The following is a 26,019-nucleotide window of genomic DNA, read 5'->3' on the forward strand; positions in this document are numbered from 1 at the left end:
CCAAAAAGAAGAGATAATATATGCATATAAATACGTTCAACCAAACTTCAGCCTTTTTGTTTGAGCCATGCCTTTTCCTTTTTAGACTATTTTGAGCTTTTTTACAACATTAAAATATTCAAAAATATTAGAAGAGAAAAAAGTTTAGACTGTAATGGATTTGTCACATAAACTATCAGTGTCTGTGTATTGTACAGGTCATATGTTTTATAGCAAATTTTAAATTAAACACATCTTATAAATGCAGCATCCGTGGTTTGCATCTTGTCTACTCACACCCGTGCTTCTTTACATTTAATCTGTGTTTTTGTCATTCTCTGGAGTAAAGGTGAAAAACCCTTTAAAAAGTTTCAGTTGTAGCTTGAATCCATGATGGTGGATTCAAGATACAGTAATGTCCCCATTAAAAGACATCCCAAATATTAATTACACTGTGCATCTAATTACCGACCGTAGCTTTTATTTAGCTGCTATTACCCTTTTAGCTTGGTTACATGTGTCCTTGCATGCAGGGAAAAATTATATCATACTAATCTAAATCTATTTTACACATTTTGTGTTATCATTTTCCTGGTTAAATTATGCATGATGTCTCAATGGGGAGAAATGTGACCATTAACATATCTGATAGGAGTGCTGGAGCAGTTTTCCACCTCTCTCTGTCCTTGGAACCAGGCAGAAAAACCCGACTGTTCGTCAATACCGGGTCATTTTATCCAGGCCAGACCAGTTCATCCATACCATTTCAACTCCCTGCTAATGACATTCGGAGACGTCAACACATTTGGAGGCCCAGAGGGCACTAACACCAATGTGAATATAGTCTAGCACTGTCTGGTCATCTCTGGAAGCTTGTTGACAAAAAGTACAATTAGAAACACCTCAGACATCCTACCCTGAAATGAGACACTATTAAGGGTTGCAAGCAGACAGGCGCTTGCTGATATGTTACCATATATGTTACTGTCTGCAGCTCACAAGGGTGGAGATAGAGTATGTCTTTGGGGATGGTGACCTTTGGACATGTCATTGGCTTTATTAGAAGAGCGATGGTGCTGTGAAATAGAAATCGATAATAGGATCCAACAGTTATTCAAAATATTATCAAAATCATAATCTCCAAATTACAGGAGCTGCATTTTTCCCCCCAATCAGATTATCATTAAGGGTACAAGGAACATGGTAGTGTTTTTTCAGGCCCAGACAAAAAAAAAAATCACAACATCGTCTCCATCAATTTTTCATTAAAAAATAAATGTCCAATCAGTTTTTCCAGTTGGAGTATCTGTGACCAAATTGTATTTTTGATGCCTTTAATATTGTTTTGTTGTCTCTACACTCCTGAGTATGTTTTGAAATTTTGTTACATGTCATATGTTGTAAAATGAATCTAACGCCATTAGATGTTAAAATTAGCTATAGCTTTAATATATACAGTATTACCTTTGCCAGTGTTGCTTATGCTTTCAGTACAACATAGTCTTTTGTGTCCGTTTGTGTTTTTATTTGTTTTGTCTGTCTGTGAGCAGGATCACACAAAAACTATCTAAAGAACTTTGATTAACTTTTATAGAGAAAAACCAGTTAAATTATGAGGTTGATCTGGTTAAATATGCAAATTTTTTAAGTGTGGAGTATCTGATGGGGTTTGATAAAACTTGGAAGACGGTTTGAGCATCTAGTGAATGAGAACCACTTAAACTTTGAAATGGATCCAGATAAAAGGGTGGAATCAGAATGTTTGGCAATTTTATCAATTATACATCAACTTCTTTACAAACTTTCATGAAACAATTTGAGGGGTGGGGGGTGGCATATCCCAGGATAACTAATTTCATAATTTGGATTAGGGTTCTGTTTTAGATTAAAGGGTCTGTAGCGTCTGGGCAGAGACATTTGCTTTACACCTGAGTTCTCATGTATTGTTCATGTGACATGAATGTTGTCTGAATTGTTCAACTTTGATTGTTACTTTATTTCTCTGGAACAAAAAAAAGATGGCTAACCCTGAATGAATCCTTGTAGAAAAAAGAAAACTTAAAAATAAAATCCAAACAAAATTGCTGCTTCAAAACGGACATTTTTGACGTTGTGGATGCAAAAGTAATTAAGCAACAGCGTAACAGAAATAAATTATGAAAACATTGTATTGATTCTTTAGCCCTTCTCTCTGTGGGCCGTTTAGACTGTTAAGTTTTGCACTTGAAAAATCTACTTAGCTTGTTAGAGAAAGTTTAATGTCATATGCGATAGTTTGACCCTTATGAATATTAAATAATCCCATCTCTGGCCTATTAAAAATGCATGTGGCATTGTGGTTGTTGATCACGTTTAGAACACCCATGCAAATTGGACTGTCTTCTCCGTCAAGGCCTAAGATGAATAATGTAGTTGTGTTGTATATTCAGGGGCACACCATTGACAGTCAATTAACAAGTTTGATTGGTGTGTGAACTCACTCTTTTGAACTGTTAATTTTATGTAAATAGTATTCACTCTCCGGTCTCTGCTGTCTCTCCCTCATCCAAGTTCACCACAGACAGATATGCCCCCACCACCATTAAACCTCCCAAATCCCCAATTCTACCTCCCACTACGAATAACCAGAACAGGATCCTTAATAATTGATCATCACACACCTGCTTGGTTGAAGCCGTGGGATTCTGCCTTTAACAGTCAAGGGGACCCGCGCTAGCCCCTTTTGATATTCAAATAGACAAATGGTAACCAGCCTTTATGAATTCAAAATGGATTTAAATCTTTTCATGGGGACGAGCTTGTTAAGAAATTCTGGCCACCCGTCCAACCTGATGGCACCCTTTTTTCTTTTTTTTTTCTTGTTGGGAGTGGATATGATGGCATTTGATGTCACATAAATGGAATGTCAATGACAATTTGTTGTTGATGTGTGGGATTATGGCTTTTATGTGAGGTAGACATAGTAATGCTGGCACTCGGGCAAATCGTGCTTCCAGGTAAATGACGCGTGATTGATCCAACCGGTTGAAAGCAGCGAGGGCCTTATCTTCTCCCTTTCTTCCCCCTCACTCGCTTGCGCCCCTCTTCCTATTTTCCCTCCATCTCTTGTCTCCTGCACTATCCCAGTAATTGGAGCAAAAGAGATAGTAGCTGAAGATTTATCAAAGTTGTCAAATGAGCCGAGGAGCTGTGGATTATAGAAATGGCCGTGACTGTGTCTGCCCTAAACATTAGTTTTGCACAAGGATCTTGTTCTGGTAATGCGAGATAAAAGCAATACACCCTAGCATCGGAAAATATTTCACTTTAGTTTTCTTGTTTAGGCTTAATCAAACTGAGCCAAGTAGTTTGGTAGTGAGGGTAATACCAAATCCACATTAACCCTGGAAATCTCCCTGTTAAACATGATAGCCCTGGCTGCATCTTTGCTAATCATTAAGAACCTTGTCTCGGGCCATGCATCAATTGATTCAGGCCCTCCTGATCCTCCCCGGAGATGTGAATGTGCTCCAGGGTCCCTGCAAAGGCTAGCAATTATTAACATGTCATCAACAGCTATTTGCATTGACCAGAGGGTAGCGTCCAGCGCCATCCAACTTCAAACACAGGCAAAATGCAGGGTCTCTAAAGACCTGACCCCTTTAATCCCATTCCTCATCCCTACTCATCTCTCTGCATTAAACAGATGGATTTTTTTCCATGTTTCATTATACATGAAGCTGAATTCGAACAGAGGCATTTAGCAAAGAAATTAGCTTATTTTCACAAGGTTAATTGTGCTTATAAATAACAATGGTGTCATGGAGATGTATCGGCAGGCTTCTCACAGATTACCTGCTTGTGAAATGAGAAATGTTGGTGATATGATACTGAAAAATGGCTGAGATGGAAGTTGTTAATTAATACAGTGCTATTCAAGCATATGCTTATAATTAATGTTAATTTGATTTTCACACCGCGCTGAAGAATATTGTACTTTTATTTATAAGTCATTATAGAGTTGGGCTTTTGTTTTTCTGTTGAGCAGAAACCATGTTTTCCAGTTCATAATTAAATCAAATATTGTTACACCCTGTACATTAACACACATTCCTGTGCTGACTGGAGGTGTACAGTGTGGTAATATTGAATGAGTAAATCACCAAATCTTTATTACAGTGGATCATCGTTTATTGCGGGACTTACCTTCTAAAAGTAACCCGCGATCCACAGAGTAATCAGCTTTAGTTTTCGCAATTATTATACGGGTTTTAAAGCTGTAAAATCCTCAGCACACACTTCATACAATTTTTTAAGACAGGTATTAACGTGATAACACCTTTTCCACTTTTTTAACCACTACCGTAGTTCAAACCTTAGTAGAAAACTAAGTCCAGTATTATTACTATGTGCGGATAATGTTGGTATCCAGCGTAATGTTGTTTTTCCTCCAGTCCCTTAACCGCAAAGCTAAATCAGACTCCATCCTTATGATGGTCTTGTTGCGGAAAATTACACCCCTCGTTCCATCTTTGTTGACACTTGTTGCTGCTGTGGTCCTTATGTTATTTTCCTCTTTTTTTATGTAACGTTAATTTCATAATGGTGCCCTACAACTGCATATACTTCTACTGTCTTTTCACATGTCCAGAAGTCCAACATTTGGGCTTTTTTAGCATCTTCCTCTGCCTTTTGCCGGCTTTGTCAACATTGTGGAGTTTGTAGAGAAGAAAACATACTGTAATACAGCACTTGAGGGTCATGCTGATAGTGATTGAAAATTTTAGTAAATTTGGCAAGCTCAACGTATTCTGCACTGTATAGGAGATATGGCACAGAGGTAATTGATTAACTATGGTCTGCAGCCAATCAGGACACAGAACACAATGAAATGTAAAAAAAATAAAAGAAGAGCAAAATTGCACTAAAAATAAATCAGTGAAACAGCGAGGCCGAAAAATGTAAAACCGCAATGTAGCGAGGGACCACTGTGTTTGTTATTCATTCAGTAGTGACCACTTTCAGTAATGTGGGCAGCTTTTGCAATATCAATGCTATGGTTGGTTCAGTACTAATAGTTTCCCATTAATAACCTAGTGGAACACATCTCAAACAGACTGTGAATGAATGTTAGATATGAGTTAGTAGTGACATGTAAGATTTTTTGTGTGTTTGTTTGGAAACCTTGGATGAAGCATTGGATTAGATGAAGCATTGGACGCTGCAATGACAATACCTGATCAAGGTTGATTCTTTTTCTTATTCTTCAAAACTGCAGTCCATGCTTACATTTAGCTACAATAGCGACTGCGTTGGACTGCGTTGTGAAGTTTCATACTACCATCTGTGGTTTTGAGTGGATAGATCCTGATCAGACTGGTGATCCCTCCTGATTGTTTTATATAGCATTACTAGTAGCTCAGTCTTTTAATTTTTCTGGTGAATATCTCCTCTGATTGGATTGTCACAACATTCATGGTTCAGATATATCTGTCTTCTGTTTATCTATGTCCCTGTAGTGAAACCATGACGTTTACAGTTTTGGTTTTGAGTGAAGCAGTTTGACAGCCATTAGATGAATTAAAGTGACATGCCTGTCATGCAGAGTTTCATCTGTGCTATCTGTAATTACCTCCGCCAGGGAGGTTATGTGATTGGTTTGATCTGTTTGTTTGTCAGCAGGATTAAACTAAAACTATTGGATGGGTTTTACATGAAATCACCACAAAAGATGGACCCTAGCATATCTTACTTGCAATTAAATATTAGTGTTGATCAGGAAATGGATCCAGGGAATGGCAGAGGTTTGCTCTGGTTGTGTACATTTCAGCTTCATATCACACTGAGAAAATAGCAAACATTACACCTGCTACACATCAGCATGTCAGGATGCCAGCATCCTCACAGTGATTGTCGCTGTCAGCATGTTAACATTCTGACATTCGCATTTAGCTTACAGCACTACAGTATTGTGCCAAATTGCAGACTGACATAGCTGCTAGTTAGGTTGTAGACTCTCAGGGCTGTGTTTGAATGATCTATATAAGTGTGTGGTGCAAGTGCTGTTAGGGCATGTCCAACTCCTTCTCTAGTTAAACTGCACATCATCTGGGTGAAGAAGCAAAGGGGTTGCATTTATTCTCATAATTAATCATAAGTGTGTGTTGGTCTTGACATAAATTAAACCAATGAGATTGTCATCTCCAATTCCCTTTTGAAGCCAGGCAGGCCTACACTGGGATTATCATTATTTTAACAATAGTTTTCATTCTTCTGGTATGAGTTCCTTGGCTAGTTGGCCCTCATTCTCCATCATCTTCCAATTCCACAAACAGCTCAGTTGGACTGCATATGAAAAAATGCACCGATATCTAACCGAGGAGAAGTAAGGTTCCTGTGTATCTCTGTGTGTTTGATAGATTTCATGATTCTCATGATTTGCGATTCATAGTTTTAACATTTCAGGCCATTAAATGATCATTGTAATTAATAGAAGATGAAACATGTTAGTAAAAACAACATTAAATATCTCTACTGTCTGTGCCATTTATGCTCAAGGCGCATTCTAAATTTATTCTAAATCTCACTACAGACTGACATGATTGAAGAGCTCAGTCAGCCTTCACCTGGTTCCAAGTGAGAGTGAAATCACTGTAACCTCAGGCTCACGAACTTAAACAAGTTATGAAACCCTTGTCATCAAAAAAGCTAATGAGAAACACTTCTTTAGCTATTATCTCTGGTATGACAGTCATTGTTTCTTCTACAAAGCTAACATCAAATTTATTTAATCTGCTAATAAATCTATCCATTGTATTGTTGAACTGCTGATGCAACTTTTTCTGCTGAGTTGGACCTCATTTTATTTGTTGAAGGCAGGTCCATTCTAGACTTTCTGACAGCTTGCTATTTCCTTTTGCCTGATGATTATAGTACATTCTTCCTCTTCTGTAAATAGCCTTGCAGACAGTCTGTGGGTCTTTTACTTTCCCCTGCTGGCAGTAGTATTGTAATCTCAAAAGTCATTTAATTAAATCAATCTACTGGACTTCAAGAAAGTTTCTTGAAGATGTTTTACCTCTCATCCAAGAGACTTCTTCAGTTCTGGTGGTGGTTGGTGTTGCCTTATCTTTTAACTTCTGTGAGGTGTGGTCAGGACTATTTATATTCCAACCACCATTGCCAAGACCAGTCTCGCTTCTCAACGATGGTCGTTGGAAGTGCCAAGGAGTGTCAATGGGGTCAATGAAATACGAATTTCTCAGACGTCTATAAAGCCTCGTATGCTAATGTTGGTCATTAGTATGAGCTACTTCTCATGAGTAGTTCTTTCTTTTGGGAAGTTTTACAAGGACCGGATTATAAATAGGCGAAAGAAGATGTCATAGACCACCCACCATTCATAGATTACTTCACTACTTTCACTTTAAGAAAACTTTCTTTCTTAAATTAAAGTCTAGGGAATTGATTTAAACAACTTTTAATAACCATAATCTGGATAATGACAACCTGCACAGACATTCTGTTGTACGTGTTAGTACTCATAAATTAATGACTTTAAATATTCAAACAATCCCTTTCCCTAATCTCAACAATGCTTGTGTTGGTGAAACATTTTATCTTGAAGATATTTTCATAATGAAGCCAACATTGTTGTGTTTTCTACATGTGCTCCTCTCCAGGTGGATCATTTGGTTTTTTGTGCAGGCCAGATCGCTTTGGTTCCCTGTACCATGGAGCTGGTAAAGGCTGGAATCAGAGCACAGGCCCGTTTGGCATTCAGCCATGTGAAGAAGGTCCTGGAGGCGGTGATTGGAAGCCTGACTATTGCTCATGTTATCCAGGCCCATTGCTACGCCACAAGATATGGAGATATCCCTATCATAAAGGCCGTCTGGGAAAACATGCTGAAGGCCACAAAGGAAGAGAAGGTCAGTTCTGTTTATGAAATTTGTTCTCTACCCCTGGTCAAGAGGTAAAGCAAGTGTTAGTATGCAGGGGAAACATGCATCATATTTAATATAATGGCATTTTCCACATAGAACTAATGCATATTTAACAGGTAAAAAACCAGTGGAATCCATCTATATTTGTATAAGCATAAAGATAAACTCAATATGTTATTTACATTGTTTAAAGGCCTTTCAGAATTGTATTTTTATAGTTGTGAAATAAGGAAAAGTTCCTCACCCCTCCCTGCCCCCTTGAGACCCACGCCGCTGCAACTGATATTTACCAGTGAGCACGCTCATGAAAAGTTGATGATGTGGGAAATGCTGGTGTCTTTGATAATGTGGTGCTTGGCACAGAAGCAGATGTCTTCCTCAGAGCTCCCCTAATCCTTTGCCCCCACACACCATTTTGGAGCACTGTTCAACTCTCAGAGCAGCTTATCCCCCTCTCCACCCCTCTTTCTTGCCTCCTCCCTCCATCGCTACTGCCATTCCACCGCCCCAGCTTACAACCCTTACTCCTTACGTCTAATAGGAGCATGAGTCTCCCTGGCAGGCCCTCTCTTCCCACTTTGTCTAACCGTGGGGCTCTCTTCAGTTGTGAACAGTGTGGAGACAAAAGGGATGACGGTAACTTGGACACTCCCACAAATATATAGAAGTATAGAAAAACTGTATATGTAGACCAATGTCTTTTGCCTTGGGCTCCTCATCAGGATCATCAGCTTCATTATAAACAGATCATTTACCACCATTAAGAATGGAGTCATCATAGATGTTGACTCGCTAACCTGATGTCACTTTCCCCTATGAGGCTGTTGTCTTTTTGTGACTTTACCTCAGATTTTCCCGGTGTCTTTATTTTAAAATACAGATGTATTAAGTGCTGTGTGGGGGGTATATTTTCCATCCCAAATTTAATTAAATATATGGCCAACCCAAAATTTATATCTCTTTTCAAAGTAATGTTTCAAATAGGTTTAAAGAACTATATATGAGGCATAAAACAGAAAACAAGTCAAGAAGACACATGAGGCTGACTGTTCACACATGGACACAGTAAAATGATGCCAAACAATAATTCAAATTTTGCTGCACAGCTTTATATCATGTCTAGGCTAATGTGCTTTTTTTTTGCATGGTAAGTGTAAAATTAGAATATGAATAGAATGATAACACCATACCAATAAAGTCATTAAACATGCCATAATGTGCTCTTCAACTCATCTTACTGCCTGTAATTTAAATCCACTTAGTAAATAATAAAGAATTGATACCAGACATTTGAGCATTTAAACATTTTAAAAAAATTTTTTTAATCTGATTGTTTTCAGAAAGTGTGCTCGTTCTCCCTGAAGCGTCCTGATTAGCATTAGCACAACATGATACAGTATTTGATCAAATGCTGGAATGGTGTTTAAAATCCAGCTTTTTATTGTTGGATTATTTAACATCCCGGTGTAAACAACATGCTGTCGGTGTCAGAGGACATATGAATTGAAATGATAGAAACACCAGTGCCTAACGTGTGTGTGAGGCCACGGGGCCGTGTTGTTGTTGTGCGTTGATAATTTCTCTAATCAGGTGGATGAAGAAGCTTGCGGGGGTTAATTGGGAGCATTGTGGAGTCGCTACAAGTGTGAAATTGTATTTACGGTGCATTAAACCACAGCAAGGCTGTGTGTGTGTGTGTGTGTGTGTGTGTGTGTGTGTGTGTGTGTGTGTGTGTGTGTGTGTGTGTGTGTGTGTGTGTGTGTGTGTGTGTGTGTGTTCGTGTGTGTATGTGTGTGTGTGTGTGTGTGTGTGTGCAAATTTTTGATCAACACGGAGATTTTGATGTGATAACTCAATAGTTGTTAAACGGATCCCTCAAAAAAGAAAAAGAATACCCCTAAAAATGTCAAAAAACTAAAAAAAAAAACATTAGGAAGGGTTGTAATATATTTGTTAATTATTTTGCCTAAAATGCCTTTATATTCACTATTCACGAATACCAGGTTGTTAAATTATTCTTCATACCACAGTAACCTAAACTTAAATTATTTCTCTTCTGCTTTCTCTGGAGTTTAGAGGTAACTCCGGCCTCTGGCACGACTTCATAATGGTCTAGTACCCTTAAACCTTACCTCATGCCACTTATAAGTTGTTTTTATTCAGACAAACATTCTGACGAGCTTCGGGGCACACTCTTAAGAAATGAGAGTGAATGGGAGGCATATTATAGCGGACTGACAGCTCTACAGTAAGTGCTGAGACATAGAGCTACATGCTGAAGGCGTCCTGCTGGGCAGGAAATGTAGGGGAACTGGGTAAGCAGCGCAGTCCCATCAGCTCCCCGCTGTTCCCTGCCTTTACACCACTTCCTTATTACCGTGTTTACCGTTCAGCTTTCACGCCTCTCGCCCTTTTAGCCTGCCGCACACTCCAGGTGCACAGATGCGAGTTAGGAGGGAGGAAAGTGAAAAGAAATAAAACAAACATGAGGAGAAGCAGGTCACGCATTATCAGTGCAGAAAGCTGAGCGCAGCAGATCCGGGCTACATGAGTTTTCTCGCTGCCTGCGAAGGGAGGGAGAGAGAGAGAGAGAGCTCTCTGGAACGGCAGCATGTCCTAGAACTGAAGTGGGATGAAGTAATGAGATGGATTGTGTTAAGTGTCTGGTGCAGGACGATACAAAGCTCTGTACAGGCACACACACAAACACACACACACACACACACACACACACACACACACACACACACACACACACACACACACACACACACACACACACACACACACACACACTTTGCCACCCTGCCTATCTAGTGTGCCACTCCAGCACTCAGCTCCCCCATATATCAAAGTTTAGAAATTTATTGGATTAATTTAATGAATGATCCCTGGTATCTCTCAGGTAGGGAATCAGTCAGCCACATCTCTGACAGACACACGCACGCACGCACACACACACACACACACACACACACACACACACACACACACACACACACACACACACACATACACACACACAAAACAACGGCACTCTGAACACTATCTGATACATACACACATGTCCACGTATGGAAACACACACAGGATATTGCCACATAAGCACATTTTATACAACAGAACTGCTGAACAAACTCACTGTCTCTTCTACCATTTTGGTGGAATTCATTAATAAAGTAACAAGTATGGATTGATGTAACCTTGTTTAACAGCTCTGACAAAAAGTCATCAAGTGTGTCACAACAATAAAGTTCTGCCAGAGGCTGGAGCTGACGCTCCAAAGTCTCCTGATCTCCTAGCGGATGGTCGGAATTAGGTGCAGAACCTCAACACCCAAGGCCTGCAGGGTGGCCTTTAAGCCTGGCTGAGCAAGACCCCCTATGTGCTGTCACTTCTCTGCCCAGTTCAATCACCACTGACAAGTGCAGGAGCAGCTAATATAACATTTATCAAAGCTTAAGACACGTGTGTTATGCTGTCACTTTGTCTGACAAGCTAAGAGCCACTGAGCTGACACGGCTATTGTTCTCTGGTCTTGTGATTGTTCTCGTTAATGACCGAAGACTAGGGTCTCTTAAAATTGGCGGAGTAAAGAAATCTTAACCCAGACGCTGCACAAATCCTCACTGAGGACACTCTCCACCGTAAGATGTTAGCTATTGATATACAATTAAGCGTTAAGTTTATTCTGAAGGTAAGTGCCGCTTCAGTGAATCTGGCTGATTGGGTCATGACGGCTTCGTCTGCAGAAGGGACAAAGAGGCCGCCGTCTTCTCCCGTAGATGATTTCTCCTTTTTTTTTTTGTGCGAGCGAAAATCAAAATAAAATGTGAGTAACCTGTTATTATTCTGCACTTACGAAGTGGGATGTAAGTGGATGAAAATTGATCCAGCAAATTGAAAAAGGGGTTAAGTGTTTTTGCCCTATCGACTCTGACTGAAATGACGGTTATATAAAACACTCATTTCTCTCCCATTAGCAGATGAAGCCACAGCCAAGTATTATTAGAGGGCAACATTGTACCACTGTTCCCAGACATTTTGCTACTGCTAATGGCCCTCAGTCCGGAGGAGAAAAAAAACCCAAAACAAGAGGTTTTGGCTCTGTAGATGAAATCGAGGTATTTTTCCACTAAAGCTACGATTACATGTTGTGAGTGATCTCCTTAGAAAGATGAAGAGTTCTCCTGGATGGGACCTGTCATGCTAGCAAATACATTTCAAAGCGAAAGCATTTTGTTTACAGAAGTTGCAAACGGTGCAGCTTGTACCTGAATTGGTTTTACACTATCATTACTGATGGTCACCTCACAATCTCATTTTAATTGTCACCCTGTCACCCTGTCACCAAATAGAAAGCCTTCTTAGCTACGTGTGGGGGCTTTTTTTTTTTTTTTTACAATGTCCTTTACAATAATGTTGAATGTTGTTAAGAGTGGTGTTTGCGGTCAGAACGCACAGCGTGGTTCTCTGCAGGAGGGCCATATAGTTGTTTGTATAGTGTGGCGTGACACGCCTTGTAATTTGTCAACTGGTTCCTTTCAACATCTGTCTGCTTTGCAGGACTTAAGGTGGGAGCGGGACAGCGACCCTCCGCCGTTATTGGTCGTGGTGGTTCCTGTCTTACCCAAGGGTGCAGCTGTTGAAGTTCATGTCACCGCAATTCAAGACGATCCCACCGACTGGACTTCCTGTCACGTGACTTCAGATGTGGCGTGTGGCTCTATAGAGTGTCACACTACATTTTCTACTGACATGTCCACTGCTTCTTTTGATATGTCACTGGTTGTGGCTGGAGATGACCCAGAGGTCACCGGCGTGGAGGGCACAACAGAAGCCCTCGCCACTGTATTCACAAACGTCGTGAAGAAGACGGGTGCAGAGCTGGTGCCGCTGTGTGCCAGAGTGTTCTACAAATGCACCCACCCGATGGCTCAGCAGATTATTAAAGGTATGTTTTGGGGCATGTATCTTGTGACACTACACCTAAGCTTGGCTCTAATATTTACACTCATAAGAGGATTTATCCTAAATAACACTTCTGAAATATGCTGCTCCTGCAACTCAAGCCTTCCATCACTGCCTTAATGGAAACAAAGTGACAGCTCGTCTCTCCGCACTCTCTTTTCAAAGAGCTGACATTGGTTAAGTAAACCCCGTAAGGTATTCCATGAAGCAGTCTCTCCAGAGGATCTCCACTCCTTCCTGTGTTTAATTATTGTAAGTCATTTGTTGCGTCTGCGGTGTGTACAGTAAACCCAAGCAGCTGGCACACTCTTTTGTCATCATTACACTTTTATATGCCGCCATCTCCTGCTTCCCGCATACCAGGTTCTTGTCAAGGCAAATGCGCAATGGTATTTGTTTTATCCCAATGTGTTCACCCAAAGAAGAAAAAAAAAAAGGCCGACAAGCACATCGATCACGCTGGCTCAGTTGTCAAGTCATCGCTGAAGCAGTCAATTAGAATTTTTGAGTCTGTGCCAAACCAGCTATCTTACTGTCAATTTTAGCTTTGGCACAATACGTCTTTTTGAGAATGTGAAATTACGGTTAGCAGTGATGAATGGGAAATAGGTCGATCTGTTTCTAACGTGTGTTGATATGCATGACAGACGAACTATGCTATTTATTTTGTTGGCTAATTATATCATTTGTAGTCAACAATGTTTCAGAATGTATGATGCAGGTCATTTATTTCTCCTTTTGTCAGCTGCATTGAGTAAGACGGCGTAGCAATCGGGAGGGAAACAGCTCAAATATTCAAATCTCTGTTGACAGTAAAGTCGATGCCAATGAATACTGAATATATATATATATGCTGTGGATTTTAGCACAATTACAATCAAATCTTGCCATTCGTGCATCTCTGTCGAAAGCATGCCTTCCTAAAACCATTTACAGATTCATCATTGAGTTGGAATATGTTACCTTACTTCGCACACACAGGCAGGCCCCCGGAGCCAACCCACGGGCCTTTTTATGGGTCACGGCCTATTCCCATTCGATGATGAATACAAAAAGTCAAAGGAGGAAACGTAACACCTCTGGCTAACAGTCACAGCCTCACAACTGTGGCTGTCAGTAAGCAGACAGACAACACTGGGGCAAAATGTGACTGCACAACCCCCCTCCCTCCCAATTCTGTTATTTGCGTTAGAATTCACAGCTGATAGACATGACATATGCTACATATGAAACCTTTAAACATCTTGTCTCAACCTGTTACTTACGATAGAAAGGTTCTCTCAAAAGATAGGCCCCCCAACAACTGCATCTGCAAATACAACTTTTGATAAGCACCAATATAAGTTCTCATGTTCTTATTCTAAACCAATTAAAGAAGTGAATAAATGAATCCATTCTTAATGGTATGCATCAAAAGTTTTCATTCAAGCTAAACAGATAAAACAATCATCCGCTGATAAAAATTATTGAAGCACCACAAAAAAAATTGTTGTATTTCTACTCAACAGCAAAGCGGTACATTGTAGATTCAGGAAACATGCGTCAAACAAAAAAAAAGTATTTGTGATGTACTTCAACATATGACATGTTTTTTCCAGATCAAAGTGAAATCACTTTAATGCTTTGATGCATATCGTTGGATTTTTTTCTCCTGAAACTTTTTAACCATGGACTAATAATAAAAAATCAGAAAAACAATGATTTGTTTTAAACTGGTTCCAGGTTTCTCAACTTGCAGTTGACAGATGGTGTCACATAGTATAAATGAGATTGAGACTGAGATCCGAACTGTTCTGTGGACACATCATTGAATTGGTCTGCTTCTCCTAAAGAAAAGCTTTAACACTCTTTGTTCTATAACAAATTGATTAATCATCTCCTCTAGTCCTTCACCTTTCATGCAACCCCATATCATTAACGAGTGGGGAATCTTACTTTTTTTTTCTTTCGCCAGACAACATTTCCTTGGCCAATGCAGATTTGTGATTCATCAGTGTCATCCAGTCATTCACAGTCCACAATTTCTTCGCTTTAAATTGGTGTAACCTTGTCTTCTCCTGTTTCTGTACCGGTGCTGGTTTTCATAGGATTCTCTTTATGTAAATCCCAGTTGTAACACAAACCTTGACTCCATTTGATTTTCATTGGTTTTGTTGTTCGTGTACTGTTTCAGGGCCTCAAGCTTTGAGCTTTCTAAGTGTGTTTCAGCATGTTGTCTCTTTCTTTAACTTTTTGAACATGGAACAGAGTTTAAAATGAACTGTAACTATTTTTCACCTAGAAAACCAAAACAATTAGCTAAAAGAGGCTATCAAGCACTTTAGTGCTAGGCGTAACTGCAGATTTGATTTCTCTCTTTTGGTTCATCACTCATGACCCATTGCATGTAACTTCATATAACAGTATTGATCATAACTGCTTGACACAGCACAGCACACGTCAAGCTTCTCATCTTCTACTCAGTGTCCTTGGATGGAATGAACTTCATGAGCCAACACTAGAAAATTACCACCTCGTTTCTCAGATCATTTGTCCAGTTTTGAAGTCCATGTTGCAAAACTTTCAAAAATAAATGAATTAAAGAAAATCACAGTAGCTTTGAGCTTTTGCAGCTGCATAAAAACCGCATGAGCCCAGTAGGCGTCAGCCATTCCGCACGGAAACCCCTTTTTCTTTCTTTTTCACCATAGCTTCCAACGACACCCCTACTTGTATTCACTTATTTATCGGTTCAAGCTTAAATGACTGTTGATGTTTTGCATAAAAGGGTTGTAGTGGGCATTAGCGATGTTTTGGTTGTGAAAACACAGCAGCCCATTGCGCCTTGTGTTTTCCATGAAGCAGAATAATGACCCTTCCTTTGGGTTGATGGTTTAGTTCCATCCTATTACTAATGTGATTTTTGAATCTTGGAGCCTCTGTCCACTGAGCCTCTGAATGAGGCCCCCTGCATGGCCCACAGGGGGGTAAAAAATACCAGGGGATTGAGCACTGGGTGGATAATTGGAAGAGTTCTTGGGATTTTGTGATTTACATGAGCACTGAAAGTGATTGGACTAAAGTGGTTTACGTCTTTTCCTTGCTTTTTACTCACAAAGACAAAAGAATCATAAAATTGCATGTTCACTTAAGCTATCCTCATCCCCCAATGTTACGCTTTCATACATATGCAGATATGTCTGTCTGTACACTCTCAAAGACGGAGAGCAATTATTTCCTATCAGTAAAAAGATTAAAATATCCTGACATAAAAACGGCCCTAATGTGTAAGGTGTGATGAAGTGTATGCTCCTTCCCTTAATGAAACTATCCAGTTCTCAGTTGTCAGCCAGCCATCTCCAGAGGATCCCACTTCCCAGAGTGCACCGCATGCTCTGATAACACATATTTAGGCTTTTAATGCCCTCCAAAAAAAGGTTTGTGTTCAGGGGGGGGGGGGGGTATTTTAAGCTGTAGTGCATATTAACTAATTAGAATGTGTGGGCTCTTTGTGAGGATGTCTGGCATGCTACACGCGCTTCAAATGAAAGAAAATGAGTCTTATTAAATAGTGCTGAACCATAACCTCTGTCTCCTGATTTCTGTTTGCAAAAGTTCACCTAAATGTCACAGTGGTGCTGAAGTACCGGGAAATGTGAGCGTTTGTCCACTGAGACGAAACATAACTGTTTGGGAATGATATTATGACATCATATTAAACAGACGTGTTGAATGGAGAGAATGATTTACATTTCTAATAACGCCGTGTTTTTTTATGTCGATAATTCTGTTGCAACTGTGCCAGAATGAAACGACCACACCCAAGATAAGACAAAAAAAGAAAAGAAAAGAAAAGCCAGGACAGTCAGCCATGAGACGGGAACACTTGTGACCAATTAGTGCACAGAGAAGAAAAGGGAAGGGACAGCATCCCAGTGGGCTGCTGCTAAATAGACAGCCTGTCATCAAGCCCAGGCTCAATGAATTTTTTCTCACACATACGCACACACACACACACACACACACACACACACACACACACACACACACACACATAGACTCACACGAACATCTCTCAGCTCCAGTAAAACTGAGAGGGAGTCCCAACACAGCTTCTTGACGTCCCAACACAACATGAGCAGAGGATTTAATCCACTACCCCCCCTTCCTCCCATTCTCAGTTGTCCATTGGTCTATGAGTGTGTCTGGGAAAGGGTAGCACAGAGTTCAGTCCTTGCTTGCCATACTGCAGGGAGCTGATTTGGCTGGGGGTGGGCTGTCACAAACTACTTAAGAATTTTCAAATAATTTGTGTACAGGGTCACGTTTTCTCATCAAGAGTTAAGTGCAGCCTCTAAGGAAGGCCCGGTTGGGACGGCTATATGAGACCCAAATGTCCAATTCCAGCAAAATTTTTATGAAGCTTCTCTCTGCCTTTTTTCAGGACTTGAAGAAAGTTTGAGGATCTCTCTGGGAGATTCCTGTCCGTCTGTGTCCCTGGTTCCGGTCCTGGACTTGCCTGACTGCCAGATCCTCCACCTGTCTTGCTGGCTCAGTTCGTAGAAACTCAGCCAGAGTCAACAACCAAACTTCAGTCATCCACAGTGGTGGAATTCAATGGAGCTTTTCAGGAAGCACAACACTTAACAGTCCCAAATATGCACGATTTGCAACATCAGGGACGTCAGTGGCTGAAGAAATGAGAAAACTGATAAACTGCTTGTGGAATTCGTTAGAATACGAAAATCTTTATCCCAAAAACCTGAGCTGATGACTCACCTCATCTGCCGATGTAGTTTTCTACAACAGCTGTGTGTCTTGGAGCTTAAAGGAACTTCTCTAAGCTAAAGCTGCCGACAAGAAGACCAGAGACCAGAGTCTACAAAAATAGATAACTGCAGTGTCTCGTCCCACGAGGCAATAAACTGTATCCCTTGGAATTCCCCTTAGCACGCTACCTAACACCTCTCAAAAGCCCAGCACCACCGCTGACACCATCTGTTCAGTTGTAAACCTATAGATTTACTATGAAACTGGTCCATGACTGTGTGTAATCTGTTTGGATGGGGTGAGTGTGGGACTCTGGGTGTGTTATTATTGTGTAACAGGCAATCAGTGCAGAGCATCTGAAAAGATTAAGCCTCTTTATGTTTTCTATTGATTCTACGGTGACCTGGTTAATAGGAGAGGGAGTCTACAACACACAGCTGCAGGGCAGTGTGTGTGTATGTCTGTGTCTGTGTGTTAGGGTTGCCAGCGTTGCGACAACATGGAAAGAAAATGGTTTGCTCCTGGAACATTTCTTTTCTCAAAGATCATGAACCGTATTGATGAGTCGAGCTGAAATTTATCTTCACTCCGGCTCGACTCCTCATCGCACTCGTTATGGCAGGAAAGTGGAGCAGATTGGTAATCTTCACCCTCTGCTATGTTGTTTTGATTCCACTTACCAAAATTTGAATAGATGCATCCCATAGATTCTCAATATTGTAGATCGAAAGACACAAACTAGCAATTATTTACAAGAAGGGCTGTAAATGTACCCTTAGTGTTGCTGTTCACCTGCTTGGTTTTAAATGATCACAAAGGGAGACAGCCGTATATTTAATTTCTCAGATATTTGCTTACACGACATTAAACTGTTTTCAATAGGTTGCCAATAAAATTACATCAGGACAACAGATTTAGCCATTCTAAATTTATTCAGGGGTGAAGTTATTGATTTTTTAAATTTTTTTTAACTTCCTAAATGTGCCTGCATGTCAGATGGAGCTGCTGTGTTTAGCAGTGTACAGTATCCTAGAAATAATGAATGGATGGATGGATGGATGGATGGATGGATGGATGGATGGATGGATAGATAAAGGTATTCAAACTGAGAAATGAACACAAAGTAATGACACATATCCGCAGATGAAATTGTGCTTGATTCGACTTTTCAGTAACATTTTGTGAGTCTACACGTATTTTGATGTTGTGATGTAGTGCATCGCAACTATTTGGTCCATTACCACTGAAAAAATTTTGATCGCACATGTTTTCTTCCAGACAGGCAAAGCCACAAGTACACCATCATACCCCTCATCATAGATGTAATGACCTATGGCAGACGCATCTCTTTGTGTCTTAACCACTGCATCACCTCACAAAATGAGTAAAGACAGGGTGACATTTAGTTCTCATGTTTTCTGTGAAATGTACATTTTCTACTGAGCTGACTCCCAACCAGTCTCCAAACAAACTGTCTGTTGTGGCTAACATTGTCCTTTGTGCACAGAGTTCCAGCCTGCAGCCCTTGTCATTGCGGCCTTGCACATGGACTTGAACTGTGTGTTTCTACCTTGGGGCTAACCAGGCTGACGTGTGTGTGACTCTCTTACCCCATAGCAGTGGGTTACAATAGGGGAGCCCTGCTCAGGAATGGCCTCGTTTTGCCAGACACCTCCTGACATCATGGTCTGTTTTACTTTGTGGCTTTAGCTTGGTCTCTTTCCATCTTTGATTCCATTTTCTTTAATATTTGTTCCACCACCTGATGTATTATGAAAGTACGTTTTAATGGTCCAAGCCCTGACTCGGTCCAACTTCTGCATGCTCCACTGTTGGAGCCGTTATGTGCTATTGAGTGGTGTGTGCTGCCATCTTGTGGTCAATACAGATATAATTTAAAAGCGTGAATGGTGTCTGAAAATACTGGAAATAGAGGCCCGGTTTATAACTTAAAACAAGGAGCATAAGTAGTGCTAAATATCTTTTATGGTTCACTCTAATAAAAATTGTATACTGTAATCCACAAAATAATTGGTTTTGGAAATTAAAGTAATATTTTGCTCTGCTCCTTAAATGTTGTGTCAACTAAATGAATGTAATAAAGTAAAAGGACTACATCTCACTTAACACTGGTTTGTCATTAATTAAATTATAGATCATTCTTTTCATTCCATTATTCAAGTCATTCCTAGATGTTCCTTGGAGCTGTTGTTCTTCACACACTTTGTTTTCAGGTGTTATTCCTCATACATACATAATATTTTACCATTAAAACCTTGTTTTTCCTCACGTGAGAGCATCACAGAACCCTGTTTATGCAAGATCTGTTGGTCCAAAAACTTTTGTAGGACCACATGTGGATCAGAGACATTATGACATCATTTGTCTGCTTTTATGTTTAATTGATCATGTGCTAAATTCTTCACATAAAGTAGAGTGAGTGTTTAAAAGCACACTTATAGAAAGTCAAGGCTTCCCGCAGACTGAACTGGATCTCATTTGAACTCATAACCAGCTCCAGAAGTAATAACCAACGGTGTTATCAGTTGCGGACACATAGTAGAAAAACTTTATGGTGACTCACAAAATTGTTCTTTCTTCCTCCGAAACTGGACATCAATTATAAAATATACCACATGACAATGATGGCCCGAGGACACAGAAAAACATTTTAAATGCTGTGGATCTGACACATGCCCACAGTGGGTACACCTGCAAAACCTACTTAAAGTCAATTTCCCTTCAGCTTTGGAGTCAGTCACCAACTAATAATATACCAAATCATTTTGACCCTAAACCCTAATCGTAAGACAAACTCTAAACATATCGTAACTCTTGAAAGAAAAGCATAACTAAATACACTTAGAAACTGTATATCCAGATTTACCTAATGGTTCACTCTGGAATAAGGTCATACAAATTCACTTTGTGTAATAAAACATTTACAATGTCCGGTCATCTAAAATATGGCAAGCAAGCATGCAGAGTAACAGGAACTCATATTCAGGACAAATGATCAATACCAACCATCTGCAGGCTGACTGCTCTGACAACCTGATTGATTGAACAGATTTTAATGTGTATTCAACAAAAGAGCAGCGAGTGTCACATTATACCAGCACTGGCCATTATTCATTTACAGATGCAGATGAATCTCATTGCTCAAATATGCCAGATTCCTGACAGTACAATACGGAGGCTTAAAAGATTATAATAATTAATCAAAAGAAAAAGCAGAGATATTCTTATCAGGCTGTTGGCAATAAATTCTAGACCAGTGCTTTTGAAAAAAAACTTGTCCAGTATTACATGACAACTCACCTTTGACACTTTTATTAACCTCATTCTGACCCCATTTTTTCCGTGTGTGTATGTATGTCTGTTAGTTTTGCAAATAATTCAGTCCTCAATTCGATCAGAGGAAAAAATATTAATGTTACGTTTACATAAAGTATGTGAGTAGATTAGCAAAATCAAAATAGATTGTAGTCTAGTGCACTTCGGTTCATGCAGGGTACCTGTGTTGAATGTTGAGAAGCACAGAGCCTCCCTTAAAAGAGTCGTTTGGCCTCGTCATTCCGCCGTCTCCTGGGCCATACATTATACTGGAGTCATGACTCTACAAAGGAGCCAGAGCAGTAAGAGTTAAGATAAAATTAGCATTCCTCAAAATAATGAATTTACAATGATTTTCGTATTTTAATTAATACATTTTTTTCCTTTCCCTTATTTCTTTTATTTATTATCTTTTTCTCTATTTTCTTTTCTTGTCTTTTCTTTTTCTTGCAGCCTTTCTCGGTAGGAACTAATGTTTTTGCTTTTGTAATCGGGAACGATTTTACAGACGTACTCATTCAGGAAGTCAGTCGTGTGCAGCGCGTTTTCGGTTGTGTACATGCGTAACGCATCGCAAATACTAATGATAAAGAAATTTAAAGGTTCGTGAGCTCACTAACGAGAACGGGTTTTTTTGGTGGTTATTTTCAAAGTTATATTACTTCTGTTAGTGCCAATAATTTTTCAAGCTCATCGTCTGATATTAAACAGCTAACCTTAATGCTCAGTAAATAGGATGTTGACGTCGTGTTTTAGCCCGGTCTTGTAATGTTAATAGGTTGTACAAATGTATGAAACATATGTGACATTTATAAACCTGTCATAATATCAGATTTGGGATTTTAGTAGTAATTATCTTTAGAATTATTCACACTTTACAGATCAACACTTTACAGTATTGAACTTAGCTGGTTTGCTAACGTTCTCTGGTATTCCTGTATATAACGCGGGGATCCCCAATATGTTTTAGGTATTAATTCAGTTCATATCGTTTTACTTCTTCTCATTGGGTATTGAATTTTTTCATACAATTTTTTAAATTTATTTTACAGTCTTTTTGTGACAGAATTATAGCTGCTTGAGATGGCCACCGTGGAGAAAGAGAACCCCGCGAAAAAGGCAGCAGCACCGTCAGTGTCTCAGATCAATGCAGAATATGTAACTCAGGTGAGTACTGTACATTATGTACAGTCCAAGAATTCATATACAGTATGTAACATACAATTTCCTAGAATGTACATGTGATCCAGAGCCATGTGCTATTAATATTTGCTAGTACATATAGTATATACGTCCTAGCATATATATTATACGTACTTAACAACTGCTGCTATGGTGGGTTATTTTTAATAAGAGCCCCTGGTTTGGATTAATCATCATATATTTACAATATTTACATCATTTTAAGTGAGATCAATGCTTTTTTGGGCACTCCTGACACATCATCTTGCTGCAGATGGTGTCACTGTGCATCGTTCAACTATTCAGCACACTTTTCACAAGGAGATGCTCTTTGGAAGAGGATGCGGAAGAAACGTTGTTTGTGCACATAACCACAAACAGTATGCTACACCACACCAGCTTTATTTTGGAATGAAGTGCTCTGGACTGATGAAACTAAAATTGAGTTATATGGACATAACAAGGGGCAGTACGCATGGCAGATGAAGAAAACTGTTCCAAAACAAAATCATGCTACCCGTAGTAAAATTTGGTTGTGGTTCCATCATGCTGTGGGGCTGTGTGTCCAGTGCTGGTACTGGCAATCTTGTTAAAGTTGAAGGTCGCATGGATTCCAGTCCGTGTCAGCAGATTCCTGCAGACAATGTTTAAGAATCAGAGACAAAGTTGAAGTTACGCTGGTGCTGGATACGTCAACAAGACAGCAACCCTAAACCCTGTTCAAGTTCTACTAAAGCATTCAGAGGAACATATACAATGTTCTGGAATTGCCATCTCACTCCCGGTCCTGAATATTGTCAAAAATTATTGGTGTGATTTAAAGCAGACTGACCATGCTGGCAAACATCAAACTAACGGAACTAGAGAAGACAAATAGTCAAAAATAACCAACCAAAATACAGACCCTCATTGGAAGCTATAAAAAGCATTTGTTAAATCTGCAAATACAGGCTCTACTCAATATTGATGTAATTTTTGTGTTGGGGTGCCCAAATCTATGCACCTGCCTTCTTTTGTTTAAATAATTATTGCACACTTTCTGTAAATCCTATAAACTCCATTTCATGTCTCAAACAGTGCTGTGTTCATCTGCTGTATGATATATTTAACTGAATTTGTTGATCCAAACCACCAGTGATTTATAAAGGAAAATCTGGAAAATTATCAGGTGCCCAAACTTTTTCATACCACTGCATATATGTTACTACAGTATATATGATTCCTTTTTGTTTTTGTTTCAGCTGGCCAATAAATATTGGGCTCCTCATGCAAAGAATAAACTACCCTTTGACCCAAAGGTGAGTTGTGTGATTTCCTCCAGCTTAGCCTGATGTCACATCGTGGCACAATTCACATGAGTAAAGAGTCATATTTGAACCACTGATCCTGCAGTGTTAGCCCTAGAAGCCAACACGGTCTCATAAGCATGCAATCTATATACTCAACTCATTGTATCATTTATTACATGTATTAATGTTCTTTCTAAATGTTCTCATGAATGTTTAGTTTGATACAATGAATAGCAACCAGTAGTTGTGCTGTCACAAATCTTTGACCAAGCACACACATACATTTCATGGTTTCCCTTTGAGGTGAGCATGCTTTGTTTTTACTTCAAATCTGATCTTTTCAATACGTTTGCTGTTTTTTATTTTTAGGTGATGGAGGATATTTATGAAAAAGAGATTCTCAGTTCTAAGTAAGTAAATTTATCATATCAACAAATGGGACAAACCAATATGTTTTCCATTTATTTATTTCTCTCACTTGTCTTTTTTCTTGGATCTTTACAGATTTGCTATCAGAAAAATCATGCTGCTTGAGTTCAGGTGGGATATTTCACCTCCAATTATTTCACCGTTTTTATTTAGTATTAATGAAGAACATGTAGTGATGCCATTCATGCACTGGTTTTTGATCTTTCAGCCAGTATCTTGAGAACTATCTGTGGGTAAACTACACTCCTGAGGTTTCCTCCAATGCCTTCCTCATGTCAATTTCTTGCATCGTCAATGAGAAGTTCAGAGAGAACGTTCCAGCTTGGGAGGTAAAAAAAAGCAGTTTTCATCTGTGTTTAGATAGTCCTTTTTAAATGAGAAAAATTATACTTTATCTCCGTAGGGGAATTATTTTTACACTCTTTTGTTTTTTCTATTTTCACACACACACACAAGGGGGCCTGTAGGCATGCAAATAGGAAGAGGGTGATGGTGGAGCGGTGGGCAGCTCTTCTCTGATGTGCCCAATGAGCAAGTTTTTGAAGGACGGTGCCTTGCTTAAGGGAAGGGCACCTCAACAGTGCTACGAAGGTGAACTGGAACGTCTCCAGAACTTCCAGTTCACACTCTTAAATTATTTGGTCCACCTGGGTCTTGAACCAGCTACCCTCTGGTCCCGAGCCCAAGACTTAGTGGACTTAGCTACTGCCGTCCGCAATTGCATTTTTCTTTAAGCAGGAATTAGTCTGTTTCTGAATAATTATTTCTGTTTCAGAGAAGCAGTTACACAGGATTTGGTGTGTTATGTGGACATTTGCCCTCATTTCTCAAGAAGTATTCTATGGAGCTTTATTTTTATGTTTGATATGTTTCAGGTCTTCAAGAAAGCACCCAGCCATTTTCCCTTTTTTTTCAAATGTGTGATGGAAGCTGTATTAGCAGGCGATGAAGCCGACCTTACTTTAAAGGAACAAACGGTGCTGCTGGTTTTCTTGGACCACTGTTTTAACAGTCTGGTGCGTACCTCTTGCTTTTATCTGTGTGTCATGTTGAGAGTTTTAGAACTGGTACGCTGCTGCTTGTAGACTCAACAGAAATATTACTTTTCATTGTCATCCATATCATCATCATCACCAATTAATGGCCCCAGAGTGAAAATCGATCATCCAGGCCTTTTGACATAATGAGGAAAAAAGCAGGGTGCATAATTCATACCTAACATCAAATAATAATTTGAACCGGCATGAATCCATCAGCTCAAAGAGATGCCTGGATTCTAGCTGTTCTTAACAACTGCTGCTATGGTGGGTTATTTTTAATAAGAGCCCCTGGTCTGGATTAATCATCATATGTTCACAATATTTTCATAATCTTAAGTGAGATCAATGCTCTCCTAAATTCTAGTCGCAAAGGTTAATTTAAAATAATCTATAAATCTGTGAGTAGCTAATAATATGACATGGAATATTCATTTGCTGTGTCCAAGTGAACACCATTGGTTAGAGGGTCAAATATGATCTGGACGTTATTTTCATGGGAATTCCAAAAATGCCTAAGCACCTGTATAGCAAAAACACTTCTTTGTTGTGTCCAGTAGGTGGCAGCAGTAGTCAAACTTGGGCAGGGTCCCACAATTGAAAGCTCGACAGCAGCATTAAACCACAGGGAATCACTGCAGCTGTCTCACTTTAAAAATCTGCTGCGATAGCCTGCTGCACTTTTATTGTATCCTATAAAGGCCTCTAAATATTTTAGCTGCAGCCTCTCATTATTAAGTAATGTATACTAAACATCTGTCACACGGTACATTTTGAAAGTTGTGCTCTCTTTGTATGCGCTCTCCCTCTCAGGAGGTCGATTTGATCAGAGAGGAGGTGCAGCAGCTCATCTCTCTGCCTATGTGGATGTGTCTGCTACCAGTAAGATGTCAACCTATTACCTTAACTATGTTTTAAATAGTGATATTGTTTGATCATTTTTTGAAAGGATTTGCGTCTTTGCTTTGCAGGTAATTCTGAGTTAAAATTCGCTGTGCTTTGTTTCTGTCATATTTGCAGTCCAGACTCCAGCAAGAACTGAAGAAAGTTCCAAAGCTGCAGAAGTTCTGGAATCTAATCAAGAAGAAATTTGATAAGATGGATGCTGAAGCGTCTGAGCAG

General features: G+C 39.6%; 2 protein-coding genes across 2 annotated transcripts in view; both read left to right on the forward strand.

Annotated features, from left to right (window-relative positions):
* Positions 1-19,731, forward strand: part of dph6 (diphthamine biosynthesis 6) — a 56,621-nt gene extending 36,890 nt beyond the window's left edge. Inside the window, exons 13-15 of the mRNA XM_068339732.1 lie at positions 7,641-7,889; positions 12,471-12,858; positions 17,299-19,731. Coding sequence (XP_068195833.1) covers positions 7,641-7,889; positions 12,471-12,858; positions 17,299-17,417 — 756 coding nt within the window. The 3' untranslated portion in view covers positions 17,418-19,731. The remainder of the gene's footprint in view (positions 1-7,640; positions 7,890-12,470; positions 12,859-17,298) is intronic.
* Positions 19,732-21,473: 1,742 nt separating this feature from the next.
* The window catches only part of aqr (aquarius intron-binding spliceosomal factor), a 40,278-nt gene continuing 35,732 nt past the window's right edge, over positions 21,474-26,019 (forward strand). Inside the window, exons 1-9 of the mRNA XM_068338796.1 lie at positions 21,474-21,562; positions 22,013-22,127; positions 23,384-23,440; positions 23,801-23,841; positions 23,936-23,971; positions 24,069-24,189; positions 24,736-24,876; positions 25,711-25,779; positions 25,918-26,018. Coding sequence (XP_068194897.1) covers positions 22,044-22,127; positions 23,384-23,440; positions 23,801-23,841; positions 23,936-23,971; positions 24,069-24,189; positions 24,736-24,876; positions 25,711-25,779; positions 25,918-26,018 — 650 coding nt within the window. The 5' untranslated portion in view covers positions 21,474-21,562; positions 22,013-22,043. The remainder of the gene's footprint in view (positions 21,563-22,012; positions 22,128-23,383; positions 23,441-23,800; positions 23,842-23,935; positions 23,972-24,068; positions 24,190-24,735; positions 24,877-25,710; positions 25,780-25,917; position 26,019) is intronic.

This window comes from Antennarius striatus, chromosome 17 (genome assembly GCF_040054535.1).
Source record: "Antennarius striatus isolate MH-2024 chromosome 17, ASM4005453v1, whole genome shotgun sequence".
NCBI classification, from domain to species: domain Eukaryota; kingdom Metazoa; phylum Chordata; class Actinopteri; order Lophiiformes; family Antennariidae; genus Antennarius; species Antennarius striatus.